General features: G+C 61.8%; 1 protein-coding gene across 2 annotated transcripts in view; it reads left to right on the top strand.

Moving 5' to 3' along the window:
- Positions 1 to 22,676, top strand: part of SLC6A3 (solute carrier family 6 member 3) — a 36,684-nt gene extending 14,008 nt beyond the window's left edge. Inside the window, exons 5-15 of one of the 2 annotated variants that reach the window (XM_047729792.1) lie at positions 2,314 to 2,452; positions 3,122 to 3,256; positions 7,337 to 7,440; positions 8,601 to 8,725; positions 11,310 to 11,422; positions 12,559 to 12,687; positions 13,325 to 13,424; positions 15,743 to 15,843; positions 16,984 to 17,151; positions 18,097 to 18,168; positions 21,364 to 22,676. In XM_047729792.1, coding sequence (XP_047585748.1) covers positions 2,314 to 2,452; positions 3,122 to 3,256; positions 7,337 to 7,440; positions 8,601 to 8,725; positions 11,310 to 11,422; positions 12,559 to 12,687; positions 13,325 to 13,424; positions 15,743 to 15,843; positions 16,984 to 17,151; positions 18,097 to 18,168; positions 21,364 to 21,387 — 1,210 coding nt within the window. In that variant the 3' untranslated portion in view covers positions 21,388 to 22,676. Of the gene's footprint in view, positions 1 to 2,313; positions 2,453 to 3,121; positions 3,257 to 7,336; positions 7,441 to 8,600; positions 8,726 to 11,309; positions 11,423 to 12,558; positions 12,688 to 13,324; positions 13,425 to 15,742; positions 15,844 to 16,875; positions 16,936 to 16,983; positions 17,152 to 18,096; positions 18,169 to 21,363 lie in introns of those variants that run through there. The other variant, XM_047729793.1, reaches the window with a different exon arrangement.
- The last annotated feature ends 451 nt before the right edge of the window (positions 22,677 to 23,127 follow it).

Here is a 23,127-nt window from a genome sequence, read left to right as displayed (position 1 = left end):
CAAGCTGAGCTTTCTGGAGGGGTTTCTGTTCGAGAGTCTTAACTCTTTATCTATCCTGGATATTCGTCTCGTGTCTGATATATGATGTGCAAATATTTTCTCTCATTCTGAGTTTCCTCTTTACTCTGCTGATAGTGTCTTTGATGCACAAAAGGTTTTTTATTTTGATGAACTCAATTTACCTGTTTTGTCATATCAGAAAATCCATTGAGAAACCCAAGGTCACAAAGGTTTACCCCTACTGTTTCTTCCGAGAACCTGCAATTTTAAGTTTTTAAGTTTAAGTTTTAAGTTTAAGTCCTCTGCCCATTCTGAGTTAATCTGTGTCGTTCCCGCTCTGTGCCGGTGGCTGTCTGTAGTCCCTGGGGGCGGTCCCCAGGCAGGGTCGGTATATGCTGGCTCCCGTGCCCCGCTGGTGGCCTTCTGCAGCATCCTGTCCCCTAAACTGTCTGAGGAGGTTCAAGGAAGTTCAGAGCCAGATGAGTTTTCGTCTTTGGGAGGAAATTGAACCTGTACAGACACGTTGGTTCCAGAGTTGATCTGAAATGTTTACAAGTGAACCCAGCGTGTGTGGGGTTGTGGAGCCTGAGCAAACCCCCCACCCCCGGCTAGGAGGCTACACAGGCCACCGGGCTCCTTTCCTGGACAAATGAGTAAATGGCCACCTGCCTCCAGGCCGAGATATGTGACCCACATGCATGTGTGAGGCCTTGCGAGAAGGCCGAAGTGTGACGGGGCTTTCTGGCATGTGGCCTCACCCAGCACTGTCATCCTGAGGAGATTTCTGTTAGTGACAGGAGGCTGGGGACAAGGTCTGGCTGGGGAACCAGGACATGGAAGGGGGAGGACCCCGACACAGAGACGGGGCTTGGAGGCTTTGGGAAGTCTCCTGCCAGGGGAGGGCCCAGGGAGGACAGGCGTGGGGAGGACAGACCCCCAAGGAGGACAGACCCTGGGGAGGACAGATCCGGGGAGGACAAGCCCTTGGAGGACAGACCCAAGGAGGACAGGCCATGGGGAACAGGCCCAGAGAGGACAGGACCAGGGGTGGTGAAGCCCTGGGGAGGACAGTCAAGGCACAGCTGCCTGAGTGTTGTCCCAGCAGGGGCCTCCTCCTCCTCCTGCCCTGGGAGCTCCAGGTCCCTGACCTCACCCGCATGTGTAACACACAGCACATGTGTGTGTCTAGTGGGGGCAGGGGCTCTCATCGCCTCGGGGGGTGGCCCGCACTCTAGAAAGGAGAGAGGTTGATGTGACAGTCTGGACAGTGCTGGGCAGCTGGGAGTGCCGTGGGCTCTGTTCATGCCCCTCACCGCCGCCCCTGCCACAAGCCTGATTCCGAGGTCTGAAAACCCGTATCCCTCCAACATGGTCCCGTGATGCCTAGAGCCAGTGGGAAGCTCTGGGATCTGGAGCTTTCTGACCTGGGTGTCAGGATTATTTTCTTTACCTCACAAACCTGGGCAGTGATGGTTCCTATCCTAATGGGGCCTGTCCACCTCCTGGAGCAGCACAACCTGGCGTCAGCTTCGATTCAGAATCCCAACTGCGAAGGTGAGGCAGCAGGTGCACGACCCACGTGACGGTCCCACCACCGGTCCCGCAGGTGGTCGGGGGGTCTGAGGGGACACCGTGTGGGGAGGTGCCCAGGCCCCTGCAGGTGGTCGCAGGGACCCCCGGGGATATTGGCGCACAGGCCGTGCTCCACCAGCCCGCAGTCCCGCTCTGTCTTCACGGCCTCATGTTCTGTCTTTGTGATGGATCCCCTCCGGGAGGCGGGTCTTGAGCGAGCCCAGAGCAGAGTAATCCTGAGTCTGTTACCTGCGGACCCTCCTGGAGGCTGCGGGAGCCCGGAGCCAGCGCTGTCAGCTCTTCACCTCAGAGGCATCTGCATGTCCCGCGTTACTGCTCTGAGTCTGCTCAGCCTCAGCCCTGCACATGGGACCCTGGCCCACCCCACAGTGTCCGCACCCCTGGGCACCTTGCATCCGGTCCCTGGAGCTCCTTTCCTTTGGATCAGAAGCACCCATTCCTCTCCCAGCTCCAAAATTCAGGGGTGCTAAGGGTGAGAGGTGAGGGCTGGGCTGCTGTGGGCTCCCTCGAGCGCACAGACCCCGCCTCTCAGCTGGGGCTGGTGGGCCTGACCCTCCGGAGTGGGGGTTTCCGGTCCCATCAGGCTGGGACACACTTCTTTGTGTTTTGGCCGAGGTGGGGGAGGGAAGGGCTCTGGGCAAACTCAGCTCTCCGGTTCCAGTTCTGGGGGGTGGGGGACCACTCCTGACAGACCCGCCTCTCCCACCCTCTCCTCCGCAGGCGCGGCGTGCTGCACCTCCACGAGAGCCGTGGCATCGATGACCTGGGTCCCCCGCGGTGGCAGCTCACGTCCTGCCTGGTGCTGGTCATCGTCCTGCTCTACTTCAGCTTGTGGAAGGGAGTGAAGACCTCTGGGAAGGTGAGGCCGTGGGCTATGCCAGCTGCGGAGTGGGCCGGGGGCCGTGGTAGGTTGGGGAGTGGAGAGTTGGGCCGTGGTAGGTTGGGGAGCAACCATTGGCCATGGTTAATGATGGTGTCAAGGGAAGGCACTCACAGCAGGGTGTTTCCAGCATGATCACAAGCACAACATAAATAGTTTTTTACTGATGAAAATATTTTGGTTTTTATCTGGGCACCCAAAGCAATTTTGACCAAAATGTGCCCATTGTTTGCTATATATGGCTAGTGAAGGGCCGACACCCAGAGCCTCAGTAAGGACAGGCTACTCCCTGCCCCCAACCCAGGGCCCACCATTTACACACCACATGGGTGTGTATTTGCACAACCAGTGAAAATTCAGTGCGTCTCACTCCTCAGGAACTCAGCACCCCCCTCCCCGCCCACTGTTGCAGACCAAATGCAGAAGAAGAATGTCCCTTCTTTGCCAGATTATCTGTCCCATTTCTGTCCCTGGGAAAGTTTCAGGATGGAGAGCGGCAACACCCTCTGCAGGGACCTTTGCTGAGCCAGCACCCTGCAAATGTTTGAGATGATGGGCTTCCCAGCAAAAGGCCACCCACCAGGGTGACCCTGAGGCCGCCCTGCCAGCGGGTGGCTGGTGCTGCCTGATGACGCTGTGCTCTCCCAGGTTGTGTGGGTCACGGCCACCATGCCGTACGTGGTCCTCTTCGCCCTGCTTCTGCGAGGAATCACTCTCCCTGGGGCCATCGATGGCATCAGAGCGTACCTGAGCGTAGACTTCCGTCGGCTCTGCGAGTCTTCTGTGAGTACGCCCTCCGCTCGCGGCCCACTGGGCCACACGCACGGGCACGCTCCACGCCATGGGACTACTATGTTCTGGGGCAGGAGATCCCGGAGGCAGCAGCTGAGCCGGAATTTCTGACTCAGCCTGTAGATGTGGCACATGCAGGCAGCCCGGGCAGACCGGCTGCACGCGGGACCCCACCGAGCAGGGCTCACCGTTAGGTGACATGGGCATAGCCGGGAGCTGAGTGGACCAAATGAGAAAGTTAAGGAGAGCCCTGCTGTGTTCCTATGAGAACAGACTGAAAGGCTGCTTCCAGTGGGCGTCTTTCCCTCGACCCTTCCCCCTTCCCGGAGGAACCCTCTCAGCTTCCTCTGACGAGCACCGTTGGGCTGCCCAGCCTGTGCCAGGAAGCACGGCCGCTCACCTGGAAGGCAAGTCTGAGCTCCGGCTCTGGTTCATCTTGGTTGCGTGAACCAGGGCTCCCTCCCCAGGAAGCCAAAGCTCGCTGGTGAGACACTCATGGCGCCCATGGCACGAGGGAGGGAGTTAACTCACTCACATCAAATACTAAGTCTGCAGGTGGTCCACACACTTCTTCGACAAAGAGAATGATCATTCTGTACCACAATACTCAGAGACAGCCTATGGAAGAGAGGGGGCTTGGCCAGGCCATGGGACAGACAGAGGTCTCCCAAGAGAGGGGGAGAGAAGGGGCAACAGCATTTTAGGGAAACAGGGCCCAGAAATGTGAGTGACCGTTGGCCGGAGGCAGCAGGGATGATGGAAAAAGTAGCATTCTCAGGAGATCATGGAAAATGCAGGTGCCCTTGATTTTGGCAGATGGTGGGGACTCCAGTGGCTACCCAGGGGACTCACTGTGGCAGGGCCATGAGACATAATGGGGAAGGGTAGCTGGGGTGTGGGCGGCACGAAGCTGGGGACAGGGGGATGTTTGGAGGATCATTACCCAGAACCACTAGGTGTTGGGGAGTCGGGTGTGGCACCCACCAGGATGGAGGAAGGCACAGCCCTGAAGTGGAAATGGGTAGGAACAGATAGAAGGGGAAGCAAGTGTGGCTTGTAGCCCCCAGGAAGTCCCCAGGAGTGGGGGAGCAGCAGAAGGAGGCACCCATGGACAAGGGCAGGGAAAATGGCACTGAGTGAGCCACTGGGAAGTCCATGCAAGGACAGGCAATGAGGCCAAGAGAACAGCAGATACGTCCTCTGCACAGGCAAGGGAAGACAGTGTCCACGCGCCAGGAAGCCAAGGGCTGCTGCAGATATGCTTGCAGGGGGAGTGGCTGTGGGATCAGTGGCCAGAGGCCGTGATAAGGAAATCAAAGAAAATAACATGAGGGCAACAAAAGGAAGCTAGTGCTTGGGCAGGAAAACCAGGCAGCACACAGGAGGAAGCTAGATTGGTGCCCGTGCGTGCGCAAAGAGGCTCACGTGTGAAGCAGAGAAGAGTAAATGACAGACGAGAGATTGTCAGAAATTAGACAATAGAGGACAGGTAGAAGGTGAAAGACGATAGGTACACAGAGATAGATAATGGATGGACGGACAGACAGATGGACAGATAGACGATAGACAGGTGAATACATAGATTATGATGATAGTTGGATGATGGATGGATGGACAGATGGACAGACAGACAGATAGATGGGTGATGGATAGACAGATGATGGACGGATGGACAGATGCATACATGATGGATGGACAGATGATTGATGGATGGATGGACAGATGGCTGGATACACAGATGATGGATAGATGGGTGATTGGATGACGGATGGACAGACAGATGCATAGATGATAGACAGATGGACAGATGATAGACGGTTGGATAACTATGTGCATAGGTAGGTGATCGATGAACACATAGTCGATGGGTGGTAGACCAGTGTATCTTGTCCTCTCCAACCACCTGTCAGCTCGGTGCTAGGAAGGGGCATAGACCAGGACAGAGCAAGCCTACAACCCCTGGGCTCCAGTGAGCCTGCGGTCCCAAAGGGACAGGCCCATGTGATCCCCAGTCCAGAGGGTGGAGCCATTCCTTGTCCTGCTGCAGGGTCCTGGCTGACCTTTGGATAGCACAGGGGCGGCACCTCACTGGCTTGGGGTCATCCTGGGGTGTCCTCCCGGGGTTCCTTCTGGCCCAGGTGCTGCCCATTCTTCCATCCCCAGACTCTTGGTGGCCCCATTCAGAGATCAAGTGGTCCTAGGCATCCTTCTCTGGGGTTTAGCTGTTGGAGGAAGGCGCCCCAGATGCCCCCAGGGACACAGCTGCAGGAGCTGGCCCTGATCAAGTCAAGGGCTCCCCAGCCCTATCCCAGGCCTGACCCTCACCCATCCCCTGGGGTTCGGTCCGGAGTGACCTGATGGAGCCCGTCGCAGGCTGGACGCCTGGCCAGCATCCCTGCTGGTCTAGGGCAGGGCAGGAGCAGAGGTGCCACACAGGGGCCCTTCCAGAGCAGACAGGACAGAAGGGACATCTGCTGTGTCTCTTCCCACAACATCCCTGGCACTCCGGACCTTGCTCTGCTCTGACACAGAGGCTGCCCTGCATCCTGGGGATCTGTTTCTGGATCCCTGTATGGATAAGGGTTCCCCCTTAGGGGTCAGCATCCTTAGATGGCATCCAGACCCTCGTTCGCTCGCCTGCAGCCCTTGGGGCAGTCGCACAGGGTGGGACAGGTCTGGGCTGGGGCACAGAGTCCCATCCTGGAGGGCTCCCATTCCAGCAGGAGAGGAGGGGCCCAGTGGTGGAGGAAGGCGGTTCCAGGTGGGCCCAGAGAGGCTGCCAGGTGGGTTCCAGGATGGGCCCCGGACCGGGTCCAGAGCTGGGTGCTCAAGGCGGCAGTGAGCAATGGCCCAGACACTTGTCCGGGCGGCACATCTCGGAGGGAGCCTCACATGTGCAAAGTCTCAGGGGTGGACACTGACTTGGCAAGGGCCAGGCGCGAAGCAGGGGCAGGGCTCTCCCAGGACTATGGCCCCTGCCTGCGGTGGCCAAGAGAGCTGACTGATGGCCAGCACAAGCGGGACGGCAGAGCCGAGGCCCCTTGGCCCACTCACCCCTCAGCTACTTGAGGCAGCACACCGAGTCCTAGCCCACTGCCTGGAACACACTGTCCCTGACAGCGGGGTGATCCCGAGACTCCAGGCAGGCTGCCTGAAGGACAGAGGCTCGGCTGGCCCTGGTGTGCAGGCCGGTGGCACTGCCCGGCAGCCCTGGGTTCCGGCCTCCTCTGCTGCATCCTGTCCGGCTCCCTCGTGAGGTCATACTGAGGCCAGTCACCCTGGGGCATTCCCAGCCGAGCTCTGCTGTCACGGCCTGAGGGTTCTCACCCACAGGCCTGCACCGTGGGCTGTCTGGACGCTCAGGGGCAGTCCCCAGGGCCAGCCAGCTCCCAGAGCCCTCAGATAGCCGGTGTGGTCCTCCTGGGGGTGATGCCGGTGGTGGTCGGGGGGGGGGGGGGTTCAGCTGCTTTCCACCCCCACCCAGGGCTGTGTAGGGGCGAGGCAGTGCCCACATCCCCGGGTGGTCTCTGCATCACCCTGACAGGAACAGTTATGGCTTTTTAAATACCACGTTGGTGCAGCTAGGAGCCGCGGGCTTACACTCAGCACGTGTGCGCCCCAGCTGCGCTGCCCCGGGCGAGCACATGCGCTGTCCGGGCTTCACGGCCTCTCCGCAGGTATCGCCATGTGCGTACCGTGAGCCTGTGGCTTTAAACGCCGTGGGAAAGACGCGGACATCCGTGGGCACGTCTGACCAAGGCAGCCATGTCCGTAGCATCATCGTACATGACCTACAAGTCTGGCCGTGCGCAGAGCGGTGCTGCCGTTCAGGAGAAATCGCCAATGAAGCACCCAGACAGCGCCCCTCCGTGAGCCTTTCTCGGGCCGGGGAACGCTACGGGCGCATCCCCGAGACGGCATTTGCCCCGATCGCGTGGCTCAGACGGCTCGTTGATGACGATCTTGTGTGTCAGCCCCCCTCTCCCGTGGAGCCCTTGGTGGCCCTGTGACAGCTGGTGTCCCAGGCCCCGCACACCCCCGAGGTCACCTCTCTTGTCTGGCTCCGCACAGGTGTGGATAGATGCCGCCACCCAGGTGTGCTTCTCGCTGGGCGTTGGGTTCGGGGTGCTCATCGCCTTCTCCAGCTACAATAAATTCACCAACAACTGCTATCGGTAAGTCCCACCGCAGGGTCTGCCAGGCCACAGACTTCTTTTTTTTTTTTTTTTAATTTTTTAAATTTATTTCATCGTAACAGTATTCATTGTTTTGGGCCACTGACTTCTGACATGACATGTCCCCAGAGACGGGGAGGGGGACACGCCATGCTCGTGGGGCCTCTGAGCCGGACCATGGAAGCTACAGGCAATTTGGTTCTTACTCTAAGGAAAGTACTAGCAGATGAAGGTGTTCACCACCTCCCGGAGTCACCACCAAGGGCCCCGACCTCTGCCCCCTCCTCCATCCGCTGCCAGGCCCCAGCTGCCGCTGCCTCCTGGTGCCCAGGGCCAGGCCTCCCTGGGGTGCTCAGGGCACTGGGCTCCAGGGCAGGCTGACCTGCAGCCAAAGGCTGGACCCAAAGTCCATCTAAAAACAAAAGTGACTCCACATGGGACCCGCTTTCTCTGACCTTTATGGTCTTGTGTTTATTTCCTTCACATCGTGAGGACAGAAAATGCAGTAAAAATACAAAGCATAGCAAAGTGGGCACCCCACACGGGGCAGCCTCTGCTTAAGTCCCCCCAAGGTCTGGGCGCTCGGGAGATGTCCTTCCACTCCAGCAGCCCTGCTCCCCGACCTCTACTTCCCTCTGGCCCTCTGAGTTCTCAGCCTTCCGAGTGGGGTCCCCCAGGCCGGGAACACACAGACGCATAGCATCGGGGCCCCACCAGACATCCCCAAAATCTCATTTCTCCCAGTCTGCGCAAGCCATCTAGACACCCTGCCAGACATCCCCCTGCTGAGCGTGGGTGGGGACCCCGTTGGTTTCCGTTTGCCCACCCAGGGCCCCCACACTGCCGGTGCGGACCATCCCACCTTTGCACCAAGTCCTGATGTCAGAAGCCCTTGGCTCCCGGGCAGACGCGCATGGCTGGCTACCAGGGGTCCGCCTGGGCCAAAGCCTGCACACACCCGGAGCCTAGAGCCACTCCGATGAGGGTCCTGCCACCCTGGGCATGGGCCTGTCTGCAGTGCCGCCCACAGGAGGGGCCAGGGAGCCCCCGGAAGAGCACCCTCCAAAGCCCGCCTGACCCTGGATGGGGTGCATCGAGGACAAAGGGAGGGAGTGACCCCTCCTGCAGCGTGTGGCTGGGACGTGTGTCTTGTTTCCCAGAGACGCGGTCATCACCACGTCTGTCAACTCCCTGACGAGCTTCTCCTCCGGCTTCGTGGTCTTCTCCTTCCTGGGGTACATGGCCCAGAAGCACAGCGTGCCCATCGGGGATGTGGCCAAGGACGGTGAGTCCCCCTAGGGCAGGCCACCGTCCCCACAGCCGTGTCCACCCAGTCCCCCCGAGTGTTTTCCCCACACAGTAGGAGGGAGACGTGCGGGCCCTGAGACCGAGTCACATGTGTTCGGGATGGGGGGGCAGTGCGTAGAAGGACACAGCCTCCAGGGCAGCGACACACCCACCACACCCCACCCCTGCCCCATTAGCCACCAGCTCCGTGCAGAGGCCCTGGGGCTGCAGGACAGGCTGTGGTTCACGGCCTCAGGGTAGGCCTTGTCTTTGTTTACACTGGGGAAGGGGCCCACACAGCTCAGGGAGGGAGCCCTGACCACTTCCGAGCCACACAGCCGGCAGGGTGGGAGAGCAAGGCCGGGGAGAAACCCGGTGGATTCGCACACAAGCCTTTCATTAGCGCCAAAGCTTTTCCCTCCAAACCCCCAGTGATCGCAACATACGTAGGTGGGCTTTGGGTAATAACCAGAGGAATCATGAAATCTTGGGCACGCAGACAACAGAGACCCTTGTTCCCAGCCCGCTCACCCAGCCAGCCGCACACACCAGCTGTCTGCGTGCAGAAGTGGGCAGGGGGGAGTGGGCACAGGTGACCCAGCGAGCAGGCTGGGCCCTGGGAGGAGGCCAAGTATAGGCGTGGGGTGCGGAAGGGGCCCCCTGGGCACTCGTGGGGCTGCTCGGTCCTCGTGCGTGGGAGGAAAGCCGTGGCACTGGGTCAGTCCGGGACCCCGGGGTCTCCTGAGATCACCGCAAGCCCTGGCCTGCGTCAGATCATTCTGGGGGTAAGTGGGGAGGGCTCTTCCCTTGGAGGCTGTCCTCGCCCCTCCACTTTCTCTGAAAAGGCCCCTCGTCTCCTGGGGCTGCCTCAGGCTCAGAAGAGCCCACGTGGGTGTCACTGACTCATCTCCTCCTGAGTCTTTTTACTTCAGAGTGGGGCCGGTTGGCTGCTCAGCGAGGGGCCGAGGGGAGCAGAGGGCCGCCCCGCCCGTAGCCTCCATGTGACTCCTGGCTCTTGTGCGCTACGCCTTTGGATCCCACTTGGGAAGTAGGAAGCAGAGGTCCCGCCCCCGGGACTGGAAGGGAAAGCAGGGGCTGGGCGCGTGCTTCCTAAGTCCGCATTCTTGCCTCCAGGAAAGAAATCCAATAAAAGCAGGAGAATGGGAACATAAAGCAAATAAATACAGAGCAGTGAAATTTACTCACTGCTGCATTTATGCATTTCCCGTGCTTCTGCCCTTTTTTACAATAAATAGCAGCGGCTTACGAAACCTCCATTAGCCCTGGAAGTGCAGTGAGCGTCTTCTGTGCATTTCCGCGACCAGTAAAGTAAATGTCATTTACAGCTCTAATTCTCAAGAAAACAGGGTGAAATGTTAGCTCAGGTACGGAACTGAAGGGCGAGGACACTGACATCACGTTCCGAGGAGCCGACCCCCCTCTTCCCCGGGGTTTGCGGCTCGTGGTGTGGAGGCTTCAGATTGTCCGGAATGAGCTTCCATCCGCCCTGTGCGGGGACGGTGACCCTCGCCTGCGGGCGGGAACTGCGTAGAGCCCAGGCCTGAGCTCGGCTCTGCTCTCTGCAAAGATGCCTCAAAGCCCGGATCCCACTGGCTGGCTCCCGCCGCGGCCCCACTGAGAGTGGAGAGGTTGGGGAAGCTCTGTCCTCGTGCGTAACGACGCGGGAGGCCGTGCGAGTGACTTAGGCAGGCCCATCCTTTAAAAGTGACCCTGAGACGGATTACAGCTTCCGGGGGGAATGTTTTTGCTTTGGGGTCATCACGGCCAAACGGCCGCAAGTCCAGCGGAGGCCCACACCATCTTCACCCCTGCCCCCTCGCCCCCTCCCCACCAGCCCCACCCCCCTCGCCCCCTCCGGCCCACGGCCCCCCCACGCCCACCCAGACCCCATGGTGAGGTGCAGGGGCGGCGCACCTGCCAGCGTGCCTGTCTTCCACGCAGCGGCCCCGCTCCCCGTGTCCCAGCAGGGAATGGTCCCAGGAGCGGCCGCGTGCACAGAAACCTGCCCCTTTCCCGCACATGCCGAGCTGAGCATTTCCGTGTTCGTCACGTGGTTTTTAAAGATCAGATGCAGAGTAATTCCTGGCACGGACAAATATTCACGGGTTGCTAAATGTACTGCAGTGAGTGGGAGCGTGCGTGTGTGCGCGCGTGTCAGCACAGATGTGTACACGTGTCAGCCTGCGTGCGTGTGTGTGCATGTGTGCATGTGTGAGAGCACACGTGTGTGTGGGCGCACACATGTCTATTACGTGCAGAGAACAGACCAGGAGGCCTGTGGGAGGTTGTCCAGGGCCGCGGGCAGGTAGCCCCCCCCCTCTGGGTTGGTTCCACCCCCACAACCCCCGGCTCCCACAGCCCCACACAGACCAGAAGGACCCAGAGGAACAAGGTGCGGGCCTCCAGCGGACGTCAGCTTTCCATGACCTGGAGTCCCGGCCTGGTGTCCCCTGCGTTCTGCGGAGAGAGGACCCCCCCGGAGGGCGGGCGCTGGCGGGGCTGGTCATCTCCCCGCGGGGAGCGGAGGCTGTGGTGGCGGCAACAGGACGACCCGTCTGCAGGGCCCGGGCTGATCTTCATCATCTACCCAGAGGCACTGGCCACGCTCCCGCTGTCCTCGGCCTGGGCCGTCATTTTCTTCATCATGCTGCTCACCCTGGGGATCGACAGCGCCGTGAGTGACCTTGGCACCTCACATGCCAGGGGGCCCTGCGCGGCACGGTCACGCCCCTCCCCACCGCCCCCACTGGGCAGGCAAACCCAGGCGACCCCAAAGGGGGGGCCCGCATGGTGGGAAGAGGGTCCCCACAAGTGCTCGGGGCCCTTCCTGGGTGGGGTGTTGGACCAAACCCTCTTCCTTCCCTCGGGGTGGCCACCGTGCCCTCTGCCCAGGTCACCACAGACCCTGACACGCGCACACAGGCCAGTAGTGGGAGGGCAGCGCGGGGAATGTAGTGAGGACTGCCCAGAGCCAGGGCCGGTCCCTCCCGCTTTCCTTGACCCCAGAGCCCCCAGGAGGGATGGCTGCACCCACAGCAGGCCAGCAAGGGCTCCGGCCGCAGCCCAGGCCCCGCCCACTGAGTATACCGGGTGCGGCCCTCTGGGTGTGCGTGTGCTCGCGGGTACGTGTGCGGACTGTGGGGCAGTGAGCTGAGGAAGCAGAATGCGGGCTTCCTCAGGCTCCTGGGTCCCCACTGCCTGCTCGGGACCAACAGCTGAGACCTCAGGGTCCCCGTGAGTGGCCATGGGTGCCCCGTCCCCCAGAGCTTAGAGAACCACACATCCCACTCCCTGGCCCTCGGCTGTCATCTCCCAGGCAGCCTGGTCAACGACTGCTGGGGGGCCACGGCCCTGGACCACACGTCTGCCTGGGATGAACAGCACGTCCTAGAGGAGGAGGGCAAGGAGGGTCACCACGCAGGGCAGGAGGCTTGGAGGACCCCCATCACGACAACACTCAGAGTCAGGAAGGCTGTGCCCCGGGCCACGCCAGGTCCTCCCCAAGAGCAGACTAAGGCCCTGCTGTGGGGAACATGTGTTTGGGGTGGGCGGGCCGGGCTGGGGTTTTGTGGTGACATCGGCAGATGGTGCCACATTACCCACGTGGGCTGCAGGGCTGCTGAGCACATCCTGTCGGGGACGGCGTCCCCCACTGAGTCCCCGCTCCAATGGCCGAGGGCTTGCACGCAGGGCACCCTGTGTCCCAGACGCTGTGCGGCCCCCACTCGCGCCCATGCCCCTGCTGTAAGTCTGCTGGACTGGACACAAAGCGCGCCCCGCCCCGCAGCGCCCCTGCTCTGTTGGCTGCAGATGGGCGGAATGGAGTCGGTGATCACCGGGCTGGTGGACGAGTTCCAGCTGCTGCACCGGCACCGGGAGCTCTTCACCCTCTTCGTCGTCCTGGCCACTTTCCTCCTCTCACTCTTCTGCGTCACCAATGTACGTACTAGCACTCGCTGCGCCGGGCGAGGTCGCGTCAGCATTTGGGGTCGGGCAGCCCAGCTGGCACTGACTGAGAGCGGCGGACCGCGACTTGGAATGATATGTGGGTCGCCGTGGTCACGTGTGGGACTGTGTGGTTGCACAGGGTGGCCGTGGTCACCAGGAGCAGCTGTGGTCACACGTGGCATAGCCGTGGTCCATGGTCCTTTTGCTCCCGGACGGCCCCCTTGGAAGCAGCCTGGGCTGAGCCCCTCCCTGTTGGATCTGCGGGGCCGGGGAGGCCTGACCATGGGGAGCGGGGCTGGGCCACCTTCCCTCCCACAGAGTCACTCCCAAGTTTGGCCGCTGCAATTTTTATTGCTTTCCCCTCGGATTGCAGCCGGAGTGCCAGGGACGGGGCGGGGGGGGAGGGTCCTTCCCAGTCCCGTGCAAAAGGCACATCTGTGAGAAGCTGTGCATGGACTGAATTCCAGCGGCTCCTATCGGACTCTATGGGGAGTAAGACAGACTATGTCTGTGAGCCGGGTCCAGTTTAAACTGGGCCTGGCGTCTCCCTGGGGAGAGCATCTCTGCGGGCTCCCCAGGGAGGCGTGCTGTGCCCAGCACCCCGAGTTCAGTGGGCGCCGTCTTCCAGGGCGGCATTTATGTCTTCACGCTACTGGACCACTTTGCGGCCGGCACGTCCATCCTCTTCGGAGTGCTCGTCGAGGCCATCGGGGTGGCCTGGTTCTACGGTAAGGGCGAAGCCTCTCCGGAGCCGCGGTGCGTCCACTGTGACCAGCTGGCTGGCGTCCTTGCACGGTCCCTGTGCTGCCTCCTCCTGACACATCAGCTCCGGGAAGCTTCAAGTGGTGGCTGCCACGGCACCACGAGGACAGGAGGCTGGAAAGGGTCTGCTTCGCCGCATCGATGAATACAGTTAGCCAGGGCACCCCAAGATGCTTACCGTGGTCAGAACTATTCCGTGTAGCCACCCGATTGTGCCAGGCCAACGGCCTCGTGGTCGCTGAGGGAGAATGGCTCACGGGGGCCAGTGAAGGGGAGGTCCCCGCCGTCCGCCCGGAAACAGGCCTGTTCCTCACTGGGGACCAGGACCAGCAACACAGTCCACAAGGTGGGGGCGGATTGGCACACTTTATGGCACCACGGCTCACATGCCAGCTCCTCACAGGGGCAGAGCCTCCGCCGTCTCTGCCACCGCTGGCCTGCCGGCCACTGGCTCCTGAGTTAGAACTCGGAACTCCTCTGGTGGGTGGCCAGTCCCCAGGCGAGACGGGGCCGCCTGCAGCCACGGTTGTCCCGCCCCTGCCAGGCCCCCAAATCATCCTGGTCACTGTGACTGCCGCGGGCCCCCGAGCCGGAGAAGGCCCTGTTCCTTCCCCACGTGCTGACCCTCTGCGCCGGAAGGAGAGAGCACCCAACCGGGCCCCTCCGAACAGTCGGCAGGGACAGCTCTGGGAACGGGCGCGCCCCTCCCTGGCTGGGAGCCCCGGCCCAGAGCTCACGGCCTGCTGTGCTGCACCGGCTCCCCGCCCCCCGGCCCCGTGGGAACCCTAGTGTCATGCAGGGCACACGGCCTCTGCCTCAGGGCTGTGGGCAGCGTGGCCTGAAGAAGCATGTCGGCTTCGAGAGGTTGCCCCTGACATATAGCTCATATTTTTGGAACAGATTTTCAATTCTAGTTTCTTTTGTACAGGAAAGGGAGATACTGCATTCTGTGCTTTTATTAGCACCTGGAATCAATACTTGATCCTTTAGAATGGGGCTCTGTCCCCTGTCCCCAAAGGAAACCCCCCAGGGAAAGAGAGGAAGTGCCCCAAAAGCGTCCCTCGGTCATGAGCCTGGCGATGGTGGGAGGGACGCTGGCGACCACGCGCACCCCAGACCCTCGGGAGACGGAGTCCATGTGGTTTCCCCAAACGGCTATTCCCATCCCTGACCCAAACGCAGTCTGTGTTTCTTGCACGATGCATCAGAGTGTGTCAGGCTCTCTGTGCACCTAGGGTCCCTGATGGTCTTCGAGCCAACAGCCCAGCGCCGAGAGGGGCCGTGGTCTGCCCTGACCACTCGTGGGGCCGAATCCAGAGAGGCCCAGGGACTGGCCTTGGGTTCACCCTTCTCCCTTCTCGTGCGCCCCTGGTCCATCTCCGTGTCCGGGGTTCTGATGATGGGGTTGGTGTGCACAGAGGGAATTCTGAACAGAGGAGTCTTCCCGACGGGTCCCCAGTGTGACACCCGCAAGACTCACCCGGGGCTCAGTGGACCAGCTGTGGTCGTCTGAGCGGAAGCCAGGCCAGACTCATGGTGAGAGAAATCACCGGCGAGATGTCCTAGAGAAAGTGCCAGTTCACTGAGCTTCCGGAAGTAGCTAGAAGTATCTCTAGAAGTAGCTCTCCTTAAGAAGTAATGATGGCAAATACAGCCTTGAAAGGAAGGACACTCTCACACCTGCCAGGACGCAGGGGAGCCTTGAGAACACCATGCTGAGTGAGATAAGCCGGCCATAATAGGACAAACCCCGTAGGACTGCACACCCGGGAGACAGAGTGTGACAGTGTGGCAGCGTGACGTGCTGGTGTGACTGCGGCCGTGCGGGGCGGGGGAGGGGAGAGTCAGCGCTGCACGGTGATGGCGCTTCCGTCCGGGGAGATGGGACGGTTCTAGCCAGAACCGTCCCATGGTGGTGACAGCCGCACAGCAGTGTGAGTCAGCGCCTCGGAGCGCCACACATAAAAATGGCTCAAATGGTAACTTTGTATGTTGTGCATTTAACCAGAATTTTTTTTAAGAGAAAAAAAGCAGTAGTTCCGACCGAGGGGAGACAGGACAGCCCAGGGCATGAGAGGAAGGGCTGTGGGAGGAAGAGGAGGGAGAGAGGGCAGGGCGCTCGGGGCACATGACTCAGGTTGAGGTGTGGCCACAGTGAACACGCGTGGGGACCCAGCCAGCAGGCTCCCGGGAGGTCTGGCGGGGAGGAGCTACAGGAAGTGGGGGGGGGACCCCGGGCAGGCTGGGCGCCGTCCTGACCGGCCGCATGGCTCTCGTACCGCAGGCGTGAGGCAGTTCAGCGAGGACATCAAGCAGATGACTGGGCAGCGGCCCAGCCTCTACTGGAGGCTGTGCTGGAAGTTTGTCAGCCCCTGCTTCCTCCTGGTAAGCACCCCCCAACCGCCCAGGTCCCCCGAGGCCGCACACACCGGCTCTCTGCTCCTGTGTGGCTGGGGAGGGGGCTGTCCCGTACAATCCTCCGTGGTCCCCGGAAGGTGGCCCCCACCCTCTGGACCCACTGAGAAACCTCACGGAGGACCCACGGGGATTCTACCCCACTCCTCGCAGCTCTGCCATGGAGGGAGGCCAGAGCTGAGCATGGCCAGCGGCCAGTGGCTGGTTCCTCCCCTGAGGACAGTCATGGAATTGAGACTTCTAGGGGGAGGGGGGCTCGAGGACTCAAATGCCAAAAACAGGAGTGACTCAGATGCTGCCACAGCACAGCCGCTGAGAGCACATCTACTAGCCGCCTGGTGCTTCTCCTTGGGGCCGGAGGACACCAGCCCAAGCCCATGGGCCAAGGCTGCCGGGCACCGGCCTCATTAGAACAGGGCCACGCGGATCCCCTTACCATGGCCCACAGCTGCTTCCCACCCACAGCAGCAGACGCCGTCCTCGTGTGGCTCACAGAGCCTGATGTGTCCTGCCCAGTCTGGACAGGTGACCCCAGGGGCCGTTCAAGGATTGTCCTGCTCTGAGCAGAGAGCTGCAGGAGCTACTCACAGAGATGCACGTCTCCCTGACCCCTGGCATGTCTGGGACCCGCAACAGATGAGGAGTTTGCTGTCCTGCACCAACCCAGCTAGTGAGAGGCAGAGACAGACAGAGACAGAGACAGAGGAGACGGAGAGACAGAGACAGAGAGGCAGGCAGGCATGGAGGGAGGGAGCCGCAGTCCCGCGGCTGCCATGACCGGCAGTGTCTCCCTGAGCTGAGCCCGGACACTCGGGTGCTCCCGAGGCCCCACCCCACGCCTGGGGCCTGCTTCCAGCACGTTCATGCGGGCTGTGCTCGGAGGGCTGAGGGGCTGGTGTGGACGTCGGATAAGCCAGGCGGGGTCTCCCCAGCATGACCACCTGGGAGGCACCGCACACGGGGGTGGGCGTGGGCCATGGGCATCCCCGCCCCCGCCTGCAGGAGCCGGACCCCAGCGCGGCCGAGTCGGGGAGACCCTCCGGGTGAACCGGGCACCGGGTCCCACCTGCCCGCCGCCGGCTGAGAGCCGCCCTCCGCCCTCGGTTGCAGTTTGTGGTCGTGGTGAGCATCGTGACCTTCAGGCCCCCGCACTACGGAGCCTACGTCTTCCCCGACTGGGCCAACGCGCTGGGCTGGGCCATCGCCACGTCCTCCATGTCCATGGTGCCCATCTACGCCGCCTACAAGTTCTGCAGCCTGCCCGGCTCCCTGCGGGAGGTGCGTGCGCGCGCGGGCCTGCCCCGCCCTGGCAGCTGGGGACCCCGCAGCGCGGGCGGGCGGGCGCCCCTCCGGTCCGACTCGCGGGGAGGACCGGCGCGGGCAGCGGCCTCGGTGGAGGACGAGCCCGCGGCAGGGGCGGGCCGGAGAGGGCCGGCCGGAGAGGGCCGGGCGTGCGTGCGCGTGCGCCCATGCGCATCCACGTGTGCGTGTCCGCGTGCGTGCGCCCGTGGCCGTGCGCGCGCGTGTCCACCCGTCCTTCCCGCGCACGCCTGCGCGCGTCTGCCCGAGTCTGCGCTCACGCGCGCTCACGCGTGCTCCTCCGGCTGCGGCGGGCGCGCGGCGGCGCGGGCGAGGCCACGTGGACGGGGGCGGCGGGGGCCGGTCCCCCGGGCACCGCTGCTCCCCCCGGCGCCGGCCTCCCCGGGAGGAGCGCCCCGCACGCCCGCGTGTTTCCCGGGCCCACGGGCAGCCTGGTCCTGCGGCGGCACCCACGGCTCCCCCGCACAGCGGTCCTCGGCAGTCAGGGCACGCCTGGGCCGGCGGGGTCCCAGGGGCTCCAGGGAGGGCGGGACGGGAGGGCCGCAAAGCAGGGTGCACCACGCAGTGGGGCCCCCTCCCACGCTTCTCCATGCCCGCAGGGCCCAGCCAAGGCCCCCGGGGTGGGGGGACGGAGGCGCGGCCTGCAGCCGAGGGGCCGGACTCTGAGCCCGCCCCCGCCCCAGGGTCCCCTGGCCTCGAGACTCCCGGGGGCCTGCATGCCGTGCGCCCTCGCTCAGAGCCCGTGGCAAGCGTGCTACGGAGACAGCGGCTTGTGCTCCCTGCGCTGAGCTCGGCCACAGGGTCTGGGGAGGCCCAGCGCTCAGCCCCAGCGTCTGACCGCTGTCAGCAGGGGCCCGGCCTTGCGGAGCGCACTGCTGCCCACGGCCTGTCCTTCTCTTCCAGAAATTGGCCTACGCCATCACCCCGGAGCAGGAGCGGGAGCTGGTGGACAGCGGGGAGGTGCGTCAGTTCAGGGTGAGTGCCGACCGCCCTGCCGCCCTCCGCAGGGAGGACTCAGAGGCCTTCCCCAAGCTCCTAGGCGGTGGGCCCCTGCGGGCCACAAAGCTCGCTGGGGAAGGCGGGAGAATGCTGGTGCACCGGTCCCAGGGGCCGCCTGGGGCCATCTCCGGGGACCCCTGAATTGATGGGGGGCACACAGTAGGCAGAATGAGAAAGCTTGGGAGAAAGAGGGAGCAGAAGCAGGGAGAGGCTTGAAGTGGTGGAGGGAGAGGGCCCGAAACAGCTCTGAGCCTTGCCCTCACGGGGTTGGGATGCTGGGGTGCTCTGTCAGACCCCGACCCCAGGGGACACTCAGGCTGCTGCAGACTGTTGGGGTGGGGGCTGCAGAGAGCCGGGAGGCCAGGGGCCTCCAGTGGGAGAGGGTGGAGGTCTCACCAGGCCCGTGGCAGGATTGGGTCCGTCCCTTCCTTGGATTTGCTCGCTTGCACTTGTGCTAACTCCCCAAATGAGACCTTAGGTCCCTCGTTCTCAAGCTCTCTTCTTTCCCGGTAGAAGCTCTCGAGGCCTTGTCTGGGGCGCAGTGGCCACACTTAGCACAGCCTTGGCCTTATCCTTTGGTGTTAAGGAGATTTTAGTTTTCATTGTGATTTTGTCCACCGTGAGTTGCTTGAAGTTTGCTTTCAAATCCCCAAATCTATGGGGATGTTTCGTGGATCTTTTGGGGATCAGAGTCTGATATGATTGCATCTGGTCACGTGCTCTTGGGGGCACATGAGGACTTCGGAGTGGCAGAACCCCTGACCCACCATGGCAGACGGGATGCACATCTGTGGATGCAAGTGGGTCCTGTAGTTGGCGGCACACGCTCCTCCTTGCGCCTGTCACGTTGCACTGGTGGCCTTGCCGCTCAGATCGAGCAGCACGTCGCTGACTTCAGCTCTCCTTCCGGTGAGAACTGGGACGGGTTTGCACACTGTAGCGAACTTGTCCAGGTGTCCCCCCACCATCCCCCCAGTTTTTTGCTTTATATATCGTGCAGCTGCTTTCCGGGGTAACCACACGTCTGGGATGGCCGCGTCTCCCCTGGGACCTCCCACATCCCCTCTCCCTCGAGCTGCTTTTGCGCTGACGGTCCTCTGGTCTGACATGGTACTTGCAGCAGGTTTCCCCTCAGTTTGCCGGAAGCACCTTCTACAGAGTTTCTGTGTTCGCCTTTGCCACGATCTCAGAACGCAGCCGTCTTCGGTACACGCCTGGGACTTTGTACTGACAAAGATGAGTCCCTTTACATCTGTTGTGATTTTTGGTATTTTCAGCTTGATTCTAGGCTTTTTAACTCTTTTTGCTTCATTTTTAATGTGCATTTTTTCCTTTCTTACCTTTATATGGATTGCTCTTTGGGGGATTTGCTTTTCCCCCCTTTTTTAATGTTTTCTCTCTGTATGGAACTTACACACTCATGTACTTGCTTACAGACCTGTACGTCACTCCTTTACAGTTATCTTTGGAATTGTGACATACCAGCCTCCCTTTGCACGCGTGAAGTGACACAGTATCTCAACCCCGTCCTGAACGTCACAAGGGCTTAGGACTTCTCCTGCTAGTTATCATGCTGTTAGTGCCCAGTGCTCCATTTCTGTCTTTTCTAACCCAGAAACTAGGCACTGTTACAATTATGCTCTGTTGTACAGAAAGGCTCTCTGGGTTAACGTGCACGAGACTACTTAGTTCTCTACCCGACTTTTTGACATCTACATCTTTCCTTTGAGCATCATTTTCTGGCTTTAACATCAAACATCCTTCAGACTTTCCTTTAAGGAGATCTCTCGATCAACCTCCCCACTCTTGTGTGTCCAGAAACGTCTTCATTTGGCCCCTCTCAGGAAGGAGGGTCTCAACCACTGTCTCCAGTGCTGTGAGACTGCGCGTTCTCGTGCGTTCTTGGTGCCCCTTGGCTGCCGCTTGGAGACCGTGCCTATGTCTGGGGTCTGCACATCCATGTGTTTTGTCTGTCTGGGGAACGTCGCAGTCGTGCCTCACAACCTTGCCTCCTGCGCGGCTCCCCTCGGGGCTCTGCTGTGTGACACTTGCCCTGCCCTCGAGTTCTCACGGTCTCTCAGGAGTTTGGTGAATGTGGTGACTCGGGTGCACCGTCGTGCAACACCTTCTTGTCAGTGCACACACAGCTGCTTTGAGTCATTTATCCAAAAATCAAACCGCTTGAACTTTCGCACAGAAAGTTCACAGTGATCATAACTCCCGTGCGCAGCCTGAGGCTCCCCCATCCACCCCCGAGGCAAACACTCTCCTGCTCTGGTCCACATGCCCCCTGCCCCCATCGTCTCCTTGCATCTGGAGATACTTCTGTGTTCCCAAAAAGTCGATCGGTCTGCAGTGGGGCGTCCCCGTGGAGCTCTAGGGCCAGCTCCGTCCCACCTGCGTGCCCTACATGGCCCTGCTGGGCGGGGGCTACCCGCCCCGATGCGGCCCCTGGGGAGCCCAGCCCCAGGTCAGCCGTGTGCCGGCCGCAGGGGGTCGGGCCTCTTCCTACCCCGGGTGTGGCTGTTTCGGGACAGGGCCTGTGGCGCTCGGTCTGAAGCATTCACCCTTAGTTCTCGCCGTTCTTCGTGACCGCACGGCTCGTGCTCAGAGCCACACGGAAGCGACAGCCGCACGGTAGTGGGCAGCCGCATCTGCTGGGGAACTCCACACCCGTGCTGGTCACTCTTGGCCTCCCCGAGCGGTGAGCGCGGCCTCCCCGGCGCGCCTGGAGCTCATGCCAAGTGAGACACAAGTGTGGGTACAGCCTTGCCCTGGGGTGGGAGCAGAGGCTCCAGGGAGGCGACAGAAGGGGGCCTCGGGCCATCCCTGGTCTGCCCCCCCACCATCTGTCCCGCCTCAGATGTGCCCCTGCCCCCGGGGCTGCGGTGGCTGCTGCTCCCGGCCGGGCCCTCGCGGCAGCAGTGCTCTCTGCGCTTTGCCCGCAGACCTACTCGTACGCATCTGCACAGGCTGGAGGTCGTTCACATCTACGTATTTAACTTAAGGGTGTGTGCGTGAGGCGGGTTTCTGGAAGGTTCACATGGGCATCAGACCTGAGCTTCCTGGGCTGCGCGGCGTCTCCCGGAACTTGTTGGGTGGGCAGCCAGGAGCCGCCGGGAGCCAGGTCGCCCCCTGCTTTGCTTCTGAAGAAACCTGTTTCCTTCCTAGCTTCGCCACTGGCTCCTGGTGTAGCCGGCGGGCAGGGGGCCCGGACGGCCACCCCAGCGCAGGAGAGATGCCCGCAAAGAAGAGACCCTGAGCTGAGAGAGAAAGGCGGGGCCGCCGGCTGCGGGACTCCTGCTCTCCCAGAACCACACGGAGCCTCTGCCTCCCGGCTCCGTGCATCCTTCCTTTGCCGCCGGGAGAGGACTGGCCGTCGTGCTTGTCTCTGTGACCACGTAACGTAGATCCGTGCCCCTTCCTGCAGGTAGAAGCCGTCCGTCCGTGTTCTGTTTGTGCCGAGCCCACTCCCTCCCACCGCCACCCCCCACCGGCTGCCCCGAGTGCGGGTCTTGCTGTCACCCATGTGCTGAGAAGAAAAGTGGTGATCGTGGCAGCTGACAGCCCAGGGCTCGTGACTTCCTGGGTATTTTATTTTGCTCCAACTAGAAGAGCCACATGTCATATGTTGCCTAATTGTGTAGAAGGTGCCCTGGGGAAACCACAAAAGGCAATAAAGTGGGGCCACCACGTGTCCCCACACCATGCACCTCGTGTGCACGGAACCTGCCCAGGGTCCCAGTGTATGTGATGGGGACGCTCTGTACTTCCTTCTAGCGGACAGAAACACAATGGGGGTCCATGCACGCTGCCGCCACCCCTGCCCATCGTGGGCCGCACAGTCACGGCCACCTCGCTGCAGATCCCCGGCCCCAGGAGGCAGGGGCATGTGCCCCTCACCCCCAGGCCCTGACCCTGCCAGGCGCCCACGGCAGGTGGCCTGGGGTCCCGGGACCTGGGAAGGAAGCCGCTGCTGGGGCTTCTGTTCCTCGGGTCACGTCCCCCCCGCAGCAGCACCATCCATGTTGGGGAACGGCTGTTTCAAATCATGTCTACCTGTGAGCCGAGACCCATCCTCAGGAGGCAGGGCTGGCTTCTGAAGACCTCTCCGTGATGTCCCAGTTGCCATTTGTGTGCACATTGGCAGCACCAAGGGAGGACGGCAGCCACGCTGCTCCCTGCACGCTGGCGTCGCCCTGAAGGGGACCTGGCCGCCAGAACCCCAGAGGCTGCACGCAGCCTGTACCCCGGGCCCCGAGAGGTCGTGCTGAGTGACCCCGTGCGGCCATTGCCTGCGAGGGGCCCTTGGTGCCCAGGGCTGAGGAGCTGGCCGCTCAGGGAACCAGCTCGTGGATGGCGGGGGCCGGCACCCTGAGTGCTCTGTGTAGATAGTGGTGTCATCAGCGTCTGTCTGTCTGTCTGTCTGTATCCGTAGTCGGCACCTCACGTGAGTCGTCGGCAACAATAAATCCATGTGGGAAAATGGACCGTAGCTGTGTGGGTGCCTTTCTTGGCTCAAGCTGTGGTTCCCCTGCTGCCCCCACCCGGAGAGAGCACCGCTGGGCTTGACCCGGACCCGGGACCCCAGCCTGCAGACTCCCCTCACACCCACCAGCCCTGCCACCCCAGCCCTCCTCTCCTGAGCCGCCTTCTGCCATCAGTTCCCCCGCGGGCTCCCCGCGTGTCCAGACTCCAGCCAGGCATTCGGACCACTGCCGCCACCCCACTCAAGCCTGTCTTCTGGGGACAGGACACCAGGGTCCTGAATGGTTCCCTACCCTTGGCCCCCAGAGGATCTCTTGTCCACTCTGGAGCCAAAAGGGTCGATCTAGATGCCAGTCAACTCTGGCCACGGCCCAGAGGAGACATGTATGGCTTCTCACTAAGTTTGGAGTAGACACCAATGCCGCTCCGTGACCTAAACACTCGGGC

This window comes from Lutra lutra, chromosome 5 (genome assembly GCF_902655055.1).
Source record: "Lutra lutra chromosome 5, mLutLut1.2, whole genome shotgun sequence".
Taxonomy (NCBI): domain Eukaryota; kingdom Metazoa; phylum Chordata; class Mammalia; order Carnivora; family Mustelidae; genus Lutra; species Lutra lutra.
The sequence above is the reverse complement of the archived record's forward strand: the minus strand, read 5'-3'. Positions and strand labels throughout refer to the sequence as shown.